The sequence below is a fragment of the Exophiala oligosperma genome (genome assembly GCF_000835515.1).
Source record: "Exophiala oligosperma strain CBS 72588 unplaced genomic scaffold supercont1.6, whole genome shotgun sequence".
NCBI classification, from domain to species: Eukaryota; Fungi; Ascomycota; class Eurotiomycetes; order Chaetothyriales; family Herpotrichiellaceae; genus Exophiala; species Exophiala oligosperma.
The window spans coordinates 1,056,546-1,074,107 of record NW_015622823.1 but is presented as its reverse complement, the minus strand read 5'-3'; the positions used below and the strand labels follow the sequence as shown (position 1 = coordinate 1,074,107).

Below are 17,562 nucleotides of genomic sequence, written 5' to 3'. Positions count from 1 at the left end.
CAGAGTTTCTCCACCTCTACACGAGAAGATACGAACAACCACGTAGAAGAAGGCGGGGGAGACGGCAGAGACGTACAATGTTACCGATTATGACCCGTTCAGCGTGGACGGCCGTTGGTTCCCTTTGAGCTCTTCTCTCCGCCATGATCCGTCTGCAAGTTGTAGATTCTCCTGCAAAGAACATAAATATGTGCCTCTTTGGGCCGGGGTCTGTCGGATCCCAGTATCTTCACTCTTCGAATACGCCTCACACGGCCGCGTTTCACGAACTACTCCGAGATGAGACCCCTGTTGTTGGAAGTAGCATTGGTTTGCCTGCTTGCCCTCGGCGGCAAAGTTGACGCTCAAACGCCTTCACCGACCGTTCCTGTGATTGATCTCGGATATGTCAAGTACAGCGGGTATCAAAATGCCACTGCAGGCATCAACTACTACCGCGGTATTAGATATGCTGCTGCTCCGACGGGTGACCTGCGTTGGGACAAACCGGTGCCAATCGAGTATATGAACAACTATAGCGGTCGAACAATCAATGCTTCTACGCTAGGACCTGCATGTTACCAAGCAGCTGCGAAATCGACATACTCAACCCCATCTGCACCACAGGGCCAGTCAGAGGACTGTCTGCTGCTTGATGTCTTGGTACCTTCCAATCCTGTCTCGACAGCTTTGCCTGTACTCTTCACGTAGGTTTCGTCTTATAAGTTATGCTACCTTTTTCTCCAGCCACGAAACAAGTAATCAACTGCTTTTATGCTTGTTATTGATAGCCCGGCATCTTGCCATTGCCTGATTTACAGATTCTGACCAGGAGGGCATACTTTACAGAATCCATGGAGGAGGTTACGTCGGTGGTAGCGCACCATTTTCCTACCCTGGTGACGCTCTTGTCAATCGGTCTGATGGTAATATTCTCTTCGTCGGTATTCAATACCGTCTGGGAATGTTTGGTTTTATGGGCGGAGACAATATTGCAGAAAATGGAGCTTTGAATGCCGGTTTGCTCGATCAACGAGCTGCCCTCGATTGGGTCCAGCGAAACATTCGAGCCTTTGGCGGTGATCCAGGTCGAGTGACTGTCAGTTGTCCTCCCGCAGAAACTGCGTCCAGGGCAGCAGCGATAGTCATCACCACTTTGCTGCGAACCCTGACTGACATTTCTATAGATATGGGGAGGGTCGGCTGGTGGTGGTAGCGTGTCATGCCAGCTGATTGCGAACGGCGGCTCCGACTTTGCTCCATTCACGGCGGCCATAGCAGATCATCCCTGGTGGCAACCCATGGCAAACAGGAGCACCCAGAACACGCAGTACAATACTGCACTGAGACTGTCAAGTTGCTCGGACATCAACTGCCTTCGGGGGCTATCGTCCGAAACGCTCGGAAATCTCAATCAAGCCGTCATAAACGCAACTTATCTGGGCCCTGGAAACGCATACGGCGTCTACTACTGGGGTCCTGTGGTCGATGGGAAATTCATTCGAGACCTTCCTGATCAGGAATTCGCAAAGGGCAACTTCTACAATGTTCCATTGATCACCAACCGCGATGCATACGAGGGATATATTTTCTCCAATATGAGCCAGACGTCTCAGGTCGCCGAAACAACAGATGTAAGTTATTTCGACACCAACATTGTCTGTGATGGATCAAATTTCAGAGGCAACTAATTGTTTGGTGTCGCTTCTAGGCCGAAGACCTCTTCCCCTCTGCAGGGCCATCCTTTTTCTCGCGTCTGTACTCACTTTATCCACGAAGCTCATTCAACAGTACCTTCTACCAACGACAGACCTGGTTTGGAGACTTCATCATCAACTGCCCGACGTACTACATGGCTTCGTCCATGGTGGATAGCATCGCCAACCAATCAGCCGTGTTCAAACTCACATTCGCTGCCGGAACTGAACTGCACGGCGCGACGAACGCTTTCATCTCGTCGAATCAAACCAACTATCCGAGCGCGAACAATTTGACCTTGGCACACATCATGACGAGCTACTGGGTCAGTTTCACGGTCTTTCATGACCCAAACCCCTTGAGGGATACAAGAGCTCCGTACTGGCCGAGTTATGTGTCGGGCGCGCAGGGGTCAAAGTCTGAAGGGGAAGGCGTAGGATTCACGGTCCAGGCTGTGACGTATAACAGCATAACGCCGATGAGAGATCCGGATGCTGCTGCTCAGTGTGATTTCTTCAATTCTCGTGGTTGGCAGATTAGGAATTGAAATTGTGGTTTTGCACTTGTACTATTCACCTGAATCTACTGCTCGGGCGACAAGGCTTCTTCTCAGCCTTGGACGCGCAAGACGCGTAAGAATTTTGAGTTCCTATCAGTCAAACAAGTGAACTTTTCTTTCACAATCACCAAAACCTTTTAGTGATGGCTCAGGATAAACCACATGTCCTTATGTGGTGGACGGCCATTCACTAGTCAAGCAAGGAAAACGGTGCTGGGTTCGAATCTCAACGAGAAACGATAATTTCTCCTCCTCCAAGAGTCCTCCTCCACCTTCTTCAGCCCCCCCTTGCCCAGGAAAATAAAAACATGTCACCTCATTACTCTCTCCTAAAAAAATGTTCCAAAAAATGAACCCGATTTTTTTCTAAACTGAGGAAAACAAAAGCAATTCTTCCTATTACTGAGGTTTTGTTTTTGTTTTTTTGGTTGTCCTGTAGTAGGTCACGAGAGTAGATTTGTTCCTCTCGATCTGCGGCCCATCAATACTCTAGGATGATCAAAAAGCAAATGTAAGAGTGATACATACAACCTCCATCGAGGGTTTTTATCTCCAAGCCAAGGTCATGTGGCATCGACGGGTTGAGACTGTTTTCCTGTCTCTTTGTTTTCACGGCGTTGGGATCGTTCTGACCGCAAGGCTGAGCCCGGGGCGAGGAAGAATGCTAAGACAAAAATTGTTTCTCCCAACTCGCTTCAAGTGAGCCAATTCCCAGGTCGGGATACCTCCGAAGGATCTTGCTAGTGAGGTTGCACTGAAGAACAAGGCGACTCTGTGGTCTGTCGTTGCATATCACATTGAGGAGTAAAAACACGATTCCCAGGGAACGACCTGCAAGGGAAAGTCCACGAATGATTTCCGGGACAATACCAACCAACAGCCTTGCCCTGTCAAAGCTATTTTAGTTGTCATGAATCAGCCTGGCGTCTTCTCCCTTTACCAACGCAGGATTTATGGTCGTTGAGAGGTGGAAGATCGTTGAGTTTGTAACTGACATGATAGACGCGGACATTACGGGGATAACGAGCTGCACGCCAAGAAGTTGGAGAGTTGGAAGTTGCTCCGTGTCCTCAATCATTGCAGTGCGTGGACCTACAGGAGTAGACCAAGAGTCTCAAGACGTCTCACCAGCATCACAACGCACTGGAGACCTCGTGCAGCCCCCCATTAAACAATGTACCTGTTCAAATATCTGGCGCTCGCCGCGCTTTCCCTGGCCACGGTCTCGGCCAGAAAGGCCTCGACGACCAAGTTCGACACCTACTTCTCCAAGCAGGCCAGCTCAGCACCGTTCGAACTCGACGAGAAAGGTTACAATGAGCTGACGACCGCACCACGAGACTATTCTCTCGCCGTCCTACTCACGGCCCGCGACGCGAGATACGCGTGCGGACTGTGCAAGGAATTCGACCCGGAATGGAACATCTTGGGCCGCAGCTGGCAGAAGGGGGACAAACACGGAGACCACAGACTGCTCTTGAGCACCGTGGATTTTGACAATGGGAGAAACATTTTCATGAAGGTAAGTAAACCTGCCTACCTACCTTGCCTAGTAGCAAGGAAGGGGTTTCGTTTCCGTCGATAGCCCATCGGATCAGGCGACTAAGAACGGTACCACTCCAGCTTCAACTACAAACTGCACCGGTCCTCCTCTTCTTCCCACCTACCGTTGGCCCCAATGCCAAACCAGATTCTCAACCTCTACGACTCGACTTCCTCGGCCCTCAGACTGCAGAAGGTGTTCACAATTGGTTACTACGACACCTCCCGGCGGGAGGACAATACCCCACGATCAGCAGGCCGATCAACTACACCAGGATCGCCGTCACGGTGACCCTCCTTCTCGGAGCCTTCACTTTCCTCACGGTGGCGTACCCCTACGTCTTGCCGGTCATACAAAACCGCAACCTGTGGGCCGGCATAAGTTTGATCTTGATCTTGCTCTTCACGAGTGGCCACATGTTCAACCACATCCGAAGGGTTCCCTATGTCGCCGGGAACGGACGCGGGGGCATCAGTTATTTCGCAGGTGGTTTTCAGAACCAATACGGGATGGAGACGCAAGTTGTCGCTGCGATGTGTAAGTCTGTCATATTTTTTGGTCCATGTCCCCTCTTCGAATCGCGCTAACGTAGACCACAACACTAGACGCCATACTCGCATTCGCCGCCATCAATCTCGCTTTGAGGGTTCCACGGATCAAGGATGCTCGTACCCAACAACTTGCAGTCATTATCTGGGCCACCGTCGTTTTCGGCATGTACAGCTTCTTGATGAGCGTATTCAGGATCAAGAACGGTGGTTACCCCTTCTGGCTGCCACCTTTTTAGATTCGTTCTAGATTCTTCATTGTTAAGAGTCATCGAGGATTTGATTTTGTACACTACACCATAGAAAAAAGCACCTCGTTCTGCAATAGGGGAGCGATCACGAGTAGAACACAGGGAGAGCCAATAGTATGAGTAACCTACACAAGGAGCAAAATATGAACTTGAAATGGGAGGCCTTTTGCGTTAACGTAAACTTTACACCGTGACTGATATCGAGTCGCATCACCACCATCCCTGGTTGAGATCAGTCAACCTTTCTCCTCGACATGCGAACTTCCAAGCCCGACTGGACGACGAAAAAGGTCGTGTGGTGCTTCAACGGCCTCCCAGGATGGAGAAGCTCGAAATGATATCTCCTCAGTAAGCGTGGAAGCAACTTGTTCATTTCCAACAGTGCCAGATTCCTACCCAAGCATAAATGGCTTCCTCCGCCAAACTGGTGCAACAGGTCAGCTTCTGATATATAACTCTATCGCTGTGCAAGGACTTTGGGGGACGGTTGGAGGAGACAAGGCCCTAAGTTGTTGGATGGGGACCGTATACCCCCGGACGACTTGGAGTAACTGATTTTGCTTGCTCACCTGGTACATGTGTCTCTGCATCTCTTTGGCGTTTGGCTCGAGCCAGCGTTCGGGGCGGTATTCATCCGCGTCGTGGCCAAAGACAGACTTATCTCGGTGAACGACCCAGCCGTTCACAGCCACCTCGAGACCGCCAGGGTAGTGTTGTCCGTTGATGTGCATGCCTCCGGGCGGGAGTTTGCGGTACATTGGTAGGCCGACGGCGGGACGGAGACGCATAGCTTCGCTCAGACAGGCTTGGAAGTACTGCAGCTCTTGGGCTTCGGCGAACGTGACGGGGTCGGAGAGGTTGTCAGCGCCGTGAGCCTTGTCGAGTTCAGCGAGGACTTTTTCGTAAGAGCGTGGAGAGTTGAGCAAGAAATAAAAAAAGGACTGCATGGTCGAAGCGGTTGAGTCGGAGCCGGCACCGCTATATAGAAAAGATAGGAGGCAGTAAGTTAGTCTGGGATGTGCACACAACAGAGTTATTCACGATATGACTGCTGCTGCCGCCGCCGCCCCCGCGTAGGTGAGCAAGTAACAGGGTATGGTGTGGGCATTTCCCAACTCACATGGCTCCATGGGCGACCGAGAATACATCGGTCAGGCTAAACTTGTCCGGGGCACGTTCATGACCCTGCATCAACTGCGCCAGCAGGTCATCCTGTCCACCACTTGGTCTACCGTTGTTGCCGACTTTGAGCCTGCTCTGGAGTTCTGCTTTTGCCATTCGGGTTAGGAGCATCTCCTTAAGACCTAGGCCTGGAATACGTGTCAAGAGCGGATTTAGCAAGAGCAGATAATGGAACCACGGGACTTGGCCGATGAGCCCGTCGTAGAACTGCACGTTGTCGATGAACCTGATGCATCCCTCGACGTCTGTGCCTGTCCCTACGAAGCCGTATCGATGAGAGAATGCAATCTCGCCAGGTACCTGGTTCACGATGTTAGTGTACAGTCGTGTTTGACGAAGATGGAGGAGTCTTACATCAAAAGAAAAGTAATGCAAATAGTCCCCCAGGTCGCATATTCCTTCAGGGGATTCGCAAAAGCCATCGAATTTCGCGAAAAGTTCTTGTTCGACGCTTTCGATCGAAGGCGCCATTTTCTGCAACGACGAAAGACTATACGGCTGGACCGTAAATCTCTTCATTTGAGCGTGTTTCCATTCTCGGATCTCGGTAAAGACGTCCGGATTCTCTGCAGGAGGGAACACCCAGTAGAAACCTGTCTTCTGCACCCCCCTTCCAACGGTGAAGATATCCCTGGCGGCATCTGCTGACGCGAAAGATAACTCGTTCGGACCTGTGCGGACGATGGGGCCTTTTTGGGCAACAAGTGCTCGTCAGTACGGACTCGATGCAGTGTATTTGTAGCCTGGCAGGTCTGCGAGAGTCTAGAAAATAATAACGCACCGTATTTGCGATGAACATCGATGTGGTCATGCTCGCTGTGGCCGTTGTACGTGATCCACGCCCTCCATAGTCTCGAGCAGGACGCCACGAAGGGACCGGGGTATTTTCTCAAAGGAGAAGAGTACCGTTTGTAAAGTCCACGGGCAAAAGGTAGTAATATCAGCAGAAGGACCAACGCATACACTCTGGCGATTGGTGGCAAATTCCCTGCCAGTCTAACCAGCATCGAGTCTCGTGACATTTGTGCGAAGACTGTCCTAGTAACGCAACACAACACAATAATTAAGTGCTTCCAACTGGTGTAGGAGTATCAGATGTTCAAACATTGTCCATTATGTACTCTCCGCATTTCACACCAATGGATCCCTGAGCGTGGGCGGAACACGGTAAAGGTCGGCCTTTTCCTTATGCCGTATCATAGTTTTGGCTCGAGGCAATCATGGTTACCTGGGGAAATACAACCAATCATCCTGGGGTCGATCTGCGTCCTCACTCTGGGGTTCGATATATTTCAAATGGGGCACAGGAGATGGTGTGGGGATGATATTCAGATGTGATAATCCAACACACACCAAGACCAGTCCTGATGCAGGCCGATTGATTCGCACACCTGTAAAGAGCTTACCTCTTAGTACCTACCAGGTAACTTTGCTACCGTACGTACGAATATTCGGAGCCGCATCTGTTTTGTCAGGTGACTTAACTGCAGCATCGTGCAGCCTATCGAATCGATGGACGATTGTGACCCCGTGTGCGGCATAGAACGGGGGTTGGTAGCTCGACGTTGCGTACATGTATGCGGTCAAGATGTGGCGACATGTTGGGCCCTTGACTGGTATGACGCAGCTAGACGTTTGGTGTTCTCCTTGAGAATTGGAAAACGTTCAACCAGCCATCAAATATAGAATATTCAATGACCTTCCCATGATATGTTATTGGTTTGGTCCATTGTACGAGAAGTACGAGGCACGCGCAGGAAGTGGCAATTGCGGCATCGCATCCGCCCGGAACGCAGCAACGATACTCCGTAAGGCTAAATCTACCCCTGCACGTGAGAGGCTTACCTAATGCGTTTAGCCTACTATTCTTAAAATGGCCACGGGCAGCGGAATGAATCGACTCAGCGATTGTAAAGCAAGTGGCCCAACAAGACTGCGTGCTCCTCCATTCTCTATCTATTTCTTCTGGCTACAAGAATTTCTTTCCCACCGCAGCATGGATGGCTCGACTGAAATGTTGGATGGGGCACAATCAGTACAACAGCCTACCCGTAGCCGTGGTCGACCTCGGAAAATCCGGTCGACAAAATGCTCAACATGTGGCCAGGAGTTCTCCAAGATGGAGCATCTTCAACGACACGAAAGGAGCCGTTAGTGATGTGTTACCACAATGACGGAAATGAAAAGCGCTAATCGAATTCACTACAGACACAGGTGAACGTCCTTTCCCATGCTCACACTGCGAAAAGCGGTTTTCTCGAAGGTCAGTCTACTTCTAGCACCGATCATAGGGTCCTGAAACTTGGCTTACAACTGCCTACAGAGATGTTCTCAACCGACATGTTCAGAAGCATATGAAGACTCTGCCTCCTGAGACTGGTGTTGCGCAAGTAGTAGCACGGAGCCGCCGCCCTTCTCCCGATGAGGCAAATAACGCTAGTCAAGTCGATGCCAATCCACCAGCGCCACCAAGTGATCATTTGCTTGGAGATGTGCTTCGGGCAGATAATGACTTCGGCATGCCCGAATCATCACAGGCTTATCTTGATCCTTCCATCGCGTCATGGCAAGGGCCCATGGACCTATTGAATACGACATCATCGATTGAGCCTATTCAACAAACACCAGCCATAGACCTTGAGTTGAATTCATTCGATTTCGGGCCCGACAAATTTCAATCGTTGGATGCAGACGTAATCAAGGATCTAGAGTACGACATGCAAGAATTTAACTATTCTGATACTCTTTTGTGGGATACAGCTGATCTCTCTGCTTTCAATGTGACCTTTCCCAGTCCGTGGTTCTCCTTTCCAACACAACCACTCCAGTCTGTGACTCGGCAGCCTTGCAGTCCGCGGGAGGTAATACCCGACGAAAGATTTGATCGGGTACGTTATTGTTGGCCTACGAAGAAGGCTGATACACGCAGCTATCAAACTTGGAATGAAGTTGTTACGCACCCCGAAGATAATGTCTTCTCTCGATCACCAATTGAAGTTTCGATTGGCCATAATTTCTCCTCAAAGTGGGGGTTCGATTCAGATTGCAGACAACGCGTGATGACGACTTTGGGCGTTGTCGAGGGAGACGACCAATCAACCACCAATGACAATGTTGATCAAGGTCTAATAGCCCAACCACCTGTTTTGCCGACAAACAGACAAAGGGCTAGATTTCCTTCGGTTAATACGCTCGACTTCAGTTTGGACCTATTCTTCGAACAATTCCACAGGTTCGTACCATTCATTCATGTTGCTACATTTGATGCCCGAAAGACGCCAGATGTGTTGCTCGCGACGTTATGCATGCTGGGATTCATTATGATCAAGAGTCCTTCGGCAAAGCAATTTATCAATGAACATGGCATGGTGAGATTTTCACTCGAGATACAAAGACCACCATCCCGGGACTGATTATGACATTCTAGGTTCTTATTGCTCGTTGCCGTCAAGAGATTAGGGCAACCACAGTGCAGACCGCGGCACCATTGCTACTATCCATCGTGGCAAGCTCGTATCTCTCTATATTGCTCGGCATTGTCATTGTATGTCTTACTGGGGGAGTTATTGTATAGAGCTTGATTAATCCTATGTTAGGGAAAGGGTGACTCTGAAGCATGTCAGGGACTCTATACTGAAACTGTCACGGTGCGTCATGCTGCCCCTCTAGTATCAAAGTCCCTAATGAACTCTAGGCAATGATCAGAAATGGCTTTTTCGGCGATGACAGTGTTCAAATGGTGGAAAAGGACCTGCCGGATGATATCCTTCAGGAACGTGATGGCTGGAAGATCTGGGGAAGGATGGAGTCCACCAAGAGGTCAGTTTCGGAATCTCAAACACTAAAGAAAAAATCTCTGACTTGTGAAGATTATTGATCGCCGTTGTCATGATTGATGCATTTTACTCGAGCACGCTAGACCTGGTTCCCATTATTCCCACCAAGTTTTTAAACTTATACCTGCCTTGCGACGAGAAACTATTTTTTGCTTCGTGCGAAGATGAATGGACCAAATCTTTACAAGCTGGCTGTAGGACATCATCATCCATCCTAGAATGTCATGCGGACCGAGTATCACTGTCGGAACGAACCTTCTATCTCAACTCTCTTGGGCTCCATGGTATCCTTGCAACGGTATGGATCCGTCTTTCGGAGGCCCACCACAGACTCTTGTCACGCAATGGTTTGGCACACGAGGGTTCCGGGCTGGTACCGTACGAGGTCTACTCCCAAGACCGCTTTGCCAGGGCTATTGCTCCCTTCTTAGTTGACATGATGCAGTGGCACGGAGATATCTTGCAGAATTCGAATCCCCACTGTCTCATCATGTGGAACATCTTGTGCATGCTACTATTAGGCAACACATGGATGTTTGAATTGGGCGCTGGAAGGCAAGGTGCCAAGCCTGCGAAAGCAGCTTTGCAATGTATTGCCTCTTGGGCCAATACTCCAGCAGCTAGGCGAGCCTGTATCCACGCAGCTCAGATATTCTGGACCTGCTCGAAGAGGAAAGTCTCTGATGGTATGATGCTGCACTCGGAAACAGGTATGTTTCAGGCTGCTCTTGTACTCGGCTTGTACGTTCTAGTTACAAAGTCCACTTCCGATACCTCTTCGCAAGATCCATATTATGAGCTCCTCGCGGACCTGGACTGGAGAGACGTCGGTAATGTTGGCATGGGAGGACCAGCTCATTATGCTGACGGCATAAACTTGCCGCCTGCAACGGCCTTTATCACCAATGGCGGCTGCCTTACCTTCTCTGGCATCCCAATAGCTGGAGGCTACGCCTCAGCAAGACGAATCCTGGTACACTTTGCCAATCTGCTAGAAGATGCTGGCATATGGCGGAAATCCGAGATCTGTCGAATTCTTCACATCATGGGAGATGTCCTCATGGAGGATGGCGTTGAAGAAAGCGCAAATGACATCGTCGCATTTTATAATCATAAAACTCCGCTCTTCTAGGTGGCAGAATGATCCTCGTGACACAGGGACACGACAAAGGTAAACCTTGCAATTTGCCGACCCGAGCGTTGCGACTGGGTACAAGTGAACGGCTACTAAATCCCTACGCAGTGCCTCCATTCACGTAAAGAACAGATCAACCCAGCTTCTCACTGCCCTCGGGCTCGCGGAGACTCCCATGTGGAGAAGGATTGGAAAGCAAAGTTGAAACCAGCATCGGGAGAATTGTCCGTGTGGAGAAAGTATACTCTGCGCCGGCATTTCGCGAACCCCGACCTCTAAACACTAGCCCGGAGGTCTTACTCCACGAGACACTTGCATCATACGTTACGGTATTGGATGTCTTGAGGCTCTCTAGACTCTTGCTCTCTTGTCTGCCAAATAATGCACGACCAACGATGATGGGGCACAAATTTCGTCGGAGCGTGGCACAAGGGACACAAGTCACAACCCAGGGAATCAATAATGGATATAAAAGGCTGCTCTATCTGCCAATGTTACAAAGGTCGGCTGGGCCTCAGAGACTATATCAGCATTCAATCGAGCAGGAATCTGACTTGGACCTACCATGTCGTCCAAACGTATCATTGCAGTCCTAGGCGCAACTGGCGTGCAAGGAGGTGCTGTGAGTAGCAATCTTTCCCCTTTCCAGTCTTCCTCGCCCCCTCCGAATGAATACCAATCAGAGGTTTCTTTGCGTAGGTTGTCCGCTACCTCGCGAAACAAGGAGAATATGAAATTCGCGGCCTTACCAGGGACCCCTCCAGCAACGGCGTTGCCAAAGAACTGTCTCAGCTCCCAAACGTCACCATGGTCAGGGCACATTTCAACGAACCTGCCACGTTACTCGATGCCTTCACCGGTGCCGAAGCCGTCTACGCCCTGACAAAATTCTACGACGGCGAGAACCAAGGCAACCCTCTCCAAGAGGCTCAACAGGGCATCAAGATTGCCGACGCCGCCAAGCAAGCAGGCGTCAGGTTCCTCATCTGGTCCACAGTCCCGAGTGCCTTACTCAGATCCAAAGGCCATTTTGATTCCCCTCGCCTAGTGGAAAACAAGTTTTATGTTTCGGCGTATCTGAAGCAAATCGGGCTGCCTCACGTCGACGTGTATTTGGGGTTTTACTATGAAAATTGGCGCAATTTTGGCCTGTTCTCGATTTGCGAGTCTGACGGCGCCGTGAAAATCGTCCAGCCCATCATGAAACCCGAGACGAAGATAGGGATGACATGGATCGAGCGTGACCTAGGTCCAACCGTGGATGCCATTCTCAAAACGTATCAAACTAGACCAGACTTGATCGGCCCGTGCAAGGAGGTCTACTGTGTCGGCGGACACCACAGTACGGCAGAGGTGGCGAAGGAGATACAAAGGCAGACGGGTCGGGAGACACGTATCATCACGGCGCCGCATTCGGGGTTCGACGATCTCGATGTCATGTACCGGTACTACAACGACTATGGTCTGTACAACGAGTTTCCGGTCCCCACGAAGGAAACTAAGGATCTTGGTATCAAGTTCCATACCTTGGAGGAATTTGTCAATGAGGGTGTCGTACCATATATCAATGGTCTCGTTGGGAAGTGACGGAGAACCACTACCGCCATGGTGGCGGGCCGTATTTCAACAAAGCCGAGGCTATAAACCTGAGATAGTCACCGTGGAGGTACAATCAATGAGAGACGAATCCGAACCTTTGGTTATTCTCTGCCTGCATCAACAACGCAGAATTGCTATGGTTCGAATACATATCCCCTACATTCATGATTGGGCTGGAAATCAGGCACAGTATATAGAGTAGGGTACACGGCAGTGTGGCGCTGTACAGGTTCACTCGTTTTATTCAATCAGCCACCCTTATCTCACCATGTGAACTTCTCTCCGACGAATCTCTCACTGAGTTCCCACAACTTACGAGCGATGGCCTCGTCGACGGCATACGGCTGGACATCACCGACCTGGCAATCACTGAGAAAGTAACCCTTGCCATCACTGCCTGGTCGACCGAGTTTGGGATCCAACGCGGCGACGAGAGTAGTGCTGGCTCCTGCCTCAAGCGATTTGACCGAACCACCACGGGCCGCTCTCGCCTCGAGGGCCTTTGCGAGCCACTCCTTGTCCGTATGTCGAGCCAGTTCACTCTTCATCTCGCCGGGGTGCAGGGCGAGACTGAGGATGCCGTATCTGGCGTACAGCTTGTCGTTGAGGCCGACCGAGAACAAGACGTTGCTGGTTTTGCTTTGTCCGTAAGCGGCAAAGGGCATGTACACCAGATCTTCATTAGCGGGGAGTCCTGCGGCCTTCAGCATGGCCACGTTGGGCTTTTCGGACTCGGGGAGATCTTTGACGGGCTTGGTAAAGTTGACGTCGCTGACACGAAGGGGTGAAACCATGGTACCGACGCTGCTGACGTTGATGATTCGGACGAAACCAGAGGAGGAAGTTTTTGCTGCGGCGATCAGTTTGGGCATGATGATGTTGTCCAACAAGAAATGACCGAGGTGGTTGGTGGCAAAGTGCATCTCGATACCGTCGACGCTGAGCGTGCGCTGGGGCAGGTTCATGACTCCGGCGTTGTTGATGACGAGGTCGATTGTGGGAATGTCGGACCAGCTCATCACGGTGGACCCGGCTTTCTTGATGGAGGATTGAGAACTAAGCTCGACTTCCAAGAGGCGGTAGTCTATGTTTGGATATTTCGAACTCAGAGCGTCGATACATTCTTGGACCTTGGAGGGAGAACGGCCGGCGAGGATGAGACATTTTGGGCCTTGTGAAGCGAGAGCCTCTGCGGTGGTATACCCGATGCCCAGCTTGTTGGCACCAGTAATTAGGATGGTTCTGCCTTTGATGGATTCTGGGAACGCTGCAGCCACAGAAAGAGCTTCGGTATTCTGGTTGAACTCGGTGTTGGTTGTGGCAGTCATCGTTACGATATGAGCCGGCAGAAAGTTCTAGTTACTACGTGTTGACGAATTATCGATGCTTCTGGCAACAGTTGATACTCCTTGTTCTGGAGCTCTTTGAAACATGGTCATGATGGAATATATATAACTCAGTCTGCCTTGGTGGGCGCCATGGGCAGAGCCATTCTATCGTTGAGCCAGTCAAACCACACACTTTCCGAGGACGTTCAGGGGCCACTGTCCACTGAGCTGCGGCATTTGTGGTACCAATAATGCACCTCTTTCCGGAGATAAAGTAGAAGCACAGTGATCGGAGGTGAACAGTGCAGCCTTCGCATGAAAAGAGTGATAATATGCATATGCAATCGAGTGGATTCGAGCAGTTCGACGGAATTAAATGCTGACCCAGTCACAGTCTCCACCAGATCCAGACAACAACGAATCAGCAAAGCACAGATCCGAGCAAACCAATCAATCTCGATACGGAAAGAATCATTGGCATCTTCCGGCTATCGTGAGATGGAACGTCGATCCCACACACTGTTCTCCGTATGCAAGTGTGCGAATACACACTCCCTTGTCCGGGTGGCTTGCAGATTGCTTGTAACGGACCCTGAATGAAAGTTCGTTGCCTGAGTTATCTGATTCCTTTACACGAACCATGTCTCGACGTTTCCGAGCTCAGTCTCAGATCGGTTGTCATTGAATCAATCACACACTTCTCCAGGGGGTTCTCTCTGCCACCAACCATGCGCCACTTTGGACTTACCCTACCTTTCGCCACTACTCATTAAACAATGACCGGGAAGAGCAAGTCAACAGTGACTTCTACTTGCCGGCCAACAACGATTGGTCCTCCAAAAGCACGCAAGGTCAAGACTGGTTGTCGGACTTGTAAGACCCGCAAGGTCAAGTGCGATGAATCACGGCCGGCCTGTCGCCGATGTCTCCAGACTGGTAGGGTATGTGATGGCTATGGGATCTGGGGTGGGGGTAACAAGCCTGTTATCCCGAACCATGTGACAACAGAACAACAGTCGAATCCTGATCGGGATCTCTGGCGTTCGGGAGAGTATGTCGAAAAACTAGGACAATTCCGGCCCAGGTACCTTGCGGGGGACTCAGCAGATCATGCTCGTCGGTATGCAGGTACACCACAAAGCGAAACAGACGATCAGTTGTCCTTGATGTCCATGAAGGGCACAGCTTTACGACTCTTTCCACTCCACCTCTTGCCGCCCGACCAGCATGGATACATGGAGTGGTTCATGTGCAGGACAGCCCCGAAATTGCCAGGTGCTTTCAAACAGACCTTCTGGAGCGACCTTCTCCCCCAAGCAAGTCAATCGGAACCAGCCATATTGCATGCAGTCTTGAGCCTCGGATCAATCCACAAGAGAGCCGTGTGTGGCTTGATCCCTTGCAGTGAGACGAGCGCAAGGGACACCGCCAGTTTGTTCACTCTTCAGCAATTGACTCTCGCCACAGGTAGCCTCCGTGACCGGATCTCCAACAGAAGTAAAGCCTCACTTAGGGTGGCCATCATTGCCTGCGCGGTTTTTGTCCAGCTGGAGTATCTGCAAGACAATTATCAGACCGGTCTCACACATCTCCGGCACGGTTTAATCTTGCTTGAGGAATTTTTGGCTCACGACAACGACAACAGGAACGGCGGAAACAATCTCGGGGATGCCAACGATGAGTCCATCATTAATTTATTTGTGAATTTGCTGATACAAGCGAGGCTTTTGGGTCAAGACGTCTACCGTACTCAACTACTTCCTCTGCTGATTGACAAATTGGATGTACCTCAACGGGAATTCCAATCGTCCTCACACGCCAGAAGATGCCTCGAGCGTATTTTCCTTCGGATTTTTAGTCTCGTGGACGAGACCAAGTGTAGTATCTTCGCGGAGAGTTTGTCGGATCTCGCGAGCCTGTTGCCGTTATCTCGGATGACGGAAATTCGTCAGGACCTGAGCCTGTGGCTACAATCTTACGAGAGAAGCATGATGAGATTCCGACACACACTCTCGTCCTTGGAATTCTATGCCTGGAAGCTTCTGTTGCTTCTCCACACACTGGCATGTCTGATTGCACAGGATACGTCGTCTTCTACTACGAGCAGATACGAATCTACAGTCGACGTTGGCGCCACCACACAAACGCCCTCAACACGTCATCCGACTTCTCCTTCAAGCCCTGTTGAAGAGAGTCAGGAGAACTTTCCCACCTCATACTCCTCAGCGCCTACGACGAGCTTCCTCGGCTCGAGCCACGAGCACAGTTTGCATACTGATTCGAGTTCGGCAGCAGATTCGGCAGAGAATGGCTTGCTGCCCATCAATCCATGCCTCTCCGTCGTGTCGCAGTGTGCTTGGCTTTATCACAAGGTCCGCGACCCGGTGTCTGACCTGCACGAGACTCATCCCCTTGACGTCAACGAAACGGCTGCGTCTTCGGTGGCGGATATCGGTTGGATGCCGGCACTTTACTACACGGCCATTCTCGCACGAGATGCCACGACGAGACAGGAGGCGGTCAGGTTGTTGTACCTCAAACCTCACAGGGAAGGTATATGGGAGTCATATCTTTCTGCTGTACTCGCTGAAAAGATTATTGAGATCAAGGAACAACAGAAGATCACGACGAGCAGCAACAGTAACTCTGCAAGGAATCCAGGGGAGATTGAATCTCTGTCATCGGACTCATCGTGCAGCAGAGTACGGGGGATTCTTGTCGAACTGCCATCGAGTTCTGATGCGAAGGTCGTCCTGACGTATACGACGCGCATTCGAGAGAGAAGTATTGCAGGAGAAGAGTCATGGAGTAGTGGGAGGTGCACTTATGATTTGAGAAAAAGCTGTTGGACGGATGAATGCCGTTCTACGAACTAGAATATGTTTTGATGCTTGATGGATGTAGTCCACATACTGTAGAATATCATACCACTCGACTTCGACTGTATATACAATCTCCAATCTGAGAAATAGTCGTATCCTATCACTCGATATGCAAAATATGATGATGAGAGGAAGCTTCACAGCGTGTCGTGTTGGAGAAATAAAGAGGATCGATGACACACCGGACGTCACATATTTGTTACAATTGCCCCCGTATTTCGTACTTATGTTTTCTGTGGTCCAAACAGTAAACACGTTGTCATTGAGCGATGAATGTACAGTAAAGATGCACGAGCTGTGGTTGTTATTTTATTTTCCTCTCATTATCACCTACAATCTTAACCTGCGGCACATGTAGTCTCGTTTTGATTCCTTACGAGTACCTGTATACCCTGTACCTAAGGTATCGAGCCATGACCAACACCACCACCACCACCAACAACACCAGACTCAACTTCCGCGCCCCCTCAACAACCGCAGCCACCATCGCAAACGACGACAACTACACCAACTTCGACCTTCCTCCATCCTCATTCCTCCACGGAAAGTGGTACGTCACCCATTCGACCCTACCCATGTGGAAATCGAACCGAGACGTGACCATCACCTACACCCCCCTCGAGAATAATGTCGACGTGTTGGATGACCTGGTAGAGTACCGACCTAAAAACAACCCACGAAAGCGAAAGACTGTACAAGGATACGACACGCCTTCTGCAGACGTTTCGGCAGCTTACGGGTGGCGAGGGAAAGGTTGGCTCAAGATCGCATCCAGCAAGTGGCAAGTACTGGGGTACGGCGAAGAAGATCAGGCTTGGTGCGTCACGTACTTCGAAAAGACACTCTTCACACCGGCGGGGATAGATGTGTATTCGAGACGTAAAGAGGGATTGTCCGAGGACATGCTGAGGCGGATCAGGAAAGAAATAGAAAACATCAAGGACGGCAATGTCCAAACATTGGCAGGGTTACTTTTTGAGATTGAGCATACATGACAAACCCAGAAGAGACGGGGAAGGAAA

At 50.4% G+C, this 17,562-nt stretch overlaps 8 protein-coding genes across 8 annotated transcripts; 6 read left to right on the top strand and 2 right to left on the bottom strand.

Annotated features, from left to right (window-relative positions):
• Positions 1 to 279: 279 nt before the first annotated feature.
• Positions 280 to 2,224, top strand: PV06_06833 (uncharacterized protein; the record flags this gene model as incomplete). Its single annotated transcript, XM_016407996.1, has 4 exons — positions 280 to 686; positions 829 to 1,078; positions 1,167 to 1,613; positions 1,691 to 2,224. 4 exons carry the CDS (start codon positions 280 to 282, stop codon positions 2,222 to 2,224), a joined length of 1,638 nt encoding a protein of 545 aa, XP_016261476.1.
• Positions 2,225 to 3,335: 1,111 nt separating this feature from the next.
• On the top strand, positions 3,336 to 4,854 carry PV06_06832 (uncharacterized protein). Its single transcript, XM_016407995.1, has 3 exons — positions 3,336 to 3,758; positions 3,860 to 4,316; positions 4,385 to 4,854. The coding sequence occupies exons 1-3, from the start codon at positions 3,411 to 3,413 to the stop codon at positions 4,564 to 4,566; spliced, it is 987 nt and encodes a 328-aa protein (XP_016261475.1). The 5' UTR covers positions 3,336 to 3,410; the 3' UTR covers positions 4,567 to 4,854.
• PV06_06831 (uncharacterized protein) lies at positions 4,686 to 6,782 on the bottom strand (the record flags this gene model as incomplete). The annotated part of the gene is made up of 5 exons (XM_016407994.1): positions 4,686 to 5,002; positions 5,148 to 5,556; positions 5,699 to 6,060; positions 6,115 to 6,449; positions 6,542 to 6,782. The coding sequence occupies 5 exons, from the start codon at positions 6,780 to 6,782 to the stop codon at positions 4,811 to 4,813; spliced, it is 1,539 nt and encodes a 512-aa protein (XP_016261474.1). The 3' UTR covers positions 4,686 to 4,810.
• An 851-nt stretch (positions 6,783 to 7,633) lies between these two features.
• PV06_06830 (uncharacterized protein) lies at positions 7,634 to 10,728 on the top strand (the record flags this gene model as incomplete). Its single annotated transcript, XM_016407993.1, has 7 exons — positions 7,634 to 7,910; positions 7,969 to 8,023; positions 8,084 to 9,128; positions 9,188 to 9,304; positions 9,357 to 9,407; positions 9,455 to 9,579; positions 9,630 to 10,728. 7 exons carry the CDS (start codon positions 7,634 to 7,636, stop codon positions 10,726 to 10,728), a joined length of 2,769 nt encoding a protein of 922 aa, XP_016261473.1.
• A 568-nt stretch (positions 10,729 to 11,296) lies between these two features.
• On the top strand, positions 11,297 to 12,318 carry PV06_06829 (uncharacterized protein; the record flags this gene model as incomplete). Its single annotated transcript, XM_016407992.1, has 2 exons — positions 11,297 to 11,353; positions 11,431 to 12,318. 2 exons carry the CDS (start codon positions 11,297 to 11,299, stop codon positions 12,316 to 12,318), a joined length of 945 nt encoding a protein of 314 aa, XP_016261472.1.
• Positions 12,319 to 12,419: 101 nt separating this feature from the next.
• On the bottom strand, positions 12,420 to 13,669 carry PV06_06828 (uncharacterized protein). Its single transcript, XM_016407991.1, has one exon. It carries the CDS (start codon positions 13,656 to 13,658, stop codon positions 12,594 to 12,596), a length of 1,065 nt encoding a protein of 354 aa, XP_016261471.1. The 5' UTR covers positions 13,659 to 13,669; the 3' UTR covers positions 12,420 to 12,593.
• A 116-nt stretch (positions 13,670 to 13,785) lies between these two features.
• PV06_06827 (uncharacterized protein) lies at positions 13,786 to 16,593 on the top strand. The gene has a single exon (XM_016407990.1). The coding sequence runs from the start codon at positions 14,435 to 14,437 to the stop codon at positions 16,532 to 16,534; it is 2,100 nt and encodes a 699-aa protein (XP_016261470.1). The 5' UTR covers positions 13,786 to 14,434; the 3' UTR covers positions 16,535 to 16,593.
• A 360-nt stretch (positions 16,594 to 16,953) lies between these two features.
• On the top strand, positions 16,954 to 17,554 carry PV06_06826 (uncharacterized protein; the record flags this gene model as incomplete). Its single annotated transcript, XM_016407989.1, has 1 exon — positions 16,954 to 17,554. The coding sequence occupies one exon, from the start codon at positions 16,954 to 16,956 to the stop codon at positions 17,533 to 17,535; it is 582 nt and encodes a 193-aa protein (XP_016261469.1). The 3' UTR covers positions 17,536 to 17,554.
• Positions 17,555 to 17,562: the final 8 nt, after the last annotated feature.

What these genes read in the sequence shown, in the direction of transcription:
- PV06_06832 (XM_016407995.1), top strand. Translation starts at nt 3,411, where the DNA reads ATGTACCTGTTCAAATATCTGGCGCTCGCCGCGCTTTCCCTGGCCACG. An exon ending in GGAGAAACATTTTCATGAAG is followed by an intron (nt 3,759 to 3,859) that starts GTAAGTAAACCT and finishes GTACCACTCCAG; the next exon opens with CTTCAACTACAAACTGCACC. An exon ending in GCAAGTTGTCGCTGCGATGT is followed by an intron (nt 4,317 to 4,384) that starts GTAAGTCTGTCA and finishes CCACAACACTAG; the next exon opens with ACGCCATACTCGCATTCGCC.
- PV06_06827 (XM_016407990.1), top strand. Translation starts at nt 14,435, where the DNA reads ATGACCGGGAAGAGCAAGTCAACAGTGACTTCTACTTGCCGGCCAACA.
- PV06_06828 (XM_016407991.1), bottom strand. Translation starts at nt 13,658, where the DNA reads ATGACTGCCACAACCAACACCGAGTTCAACCAGAATACCGAAGCTCTT.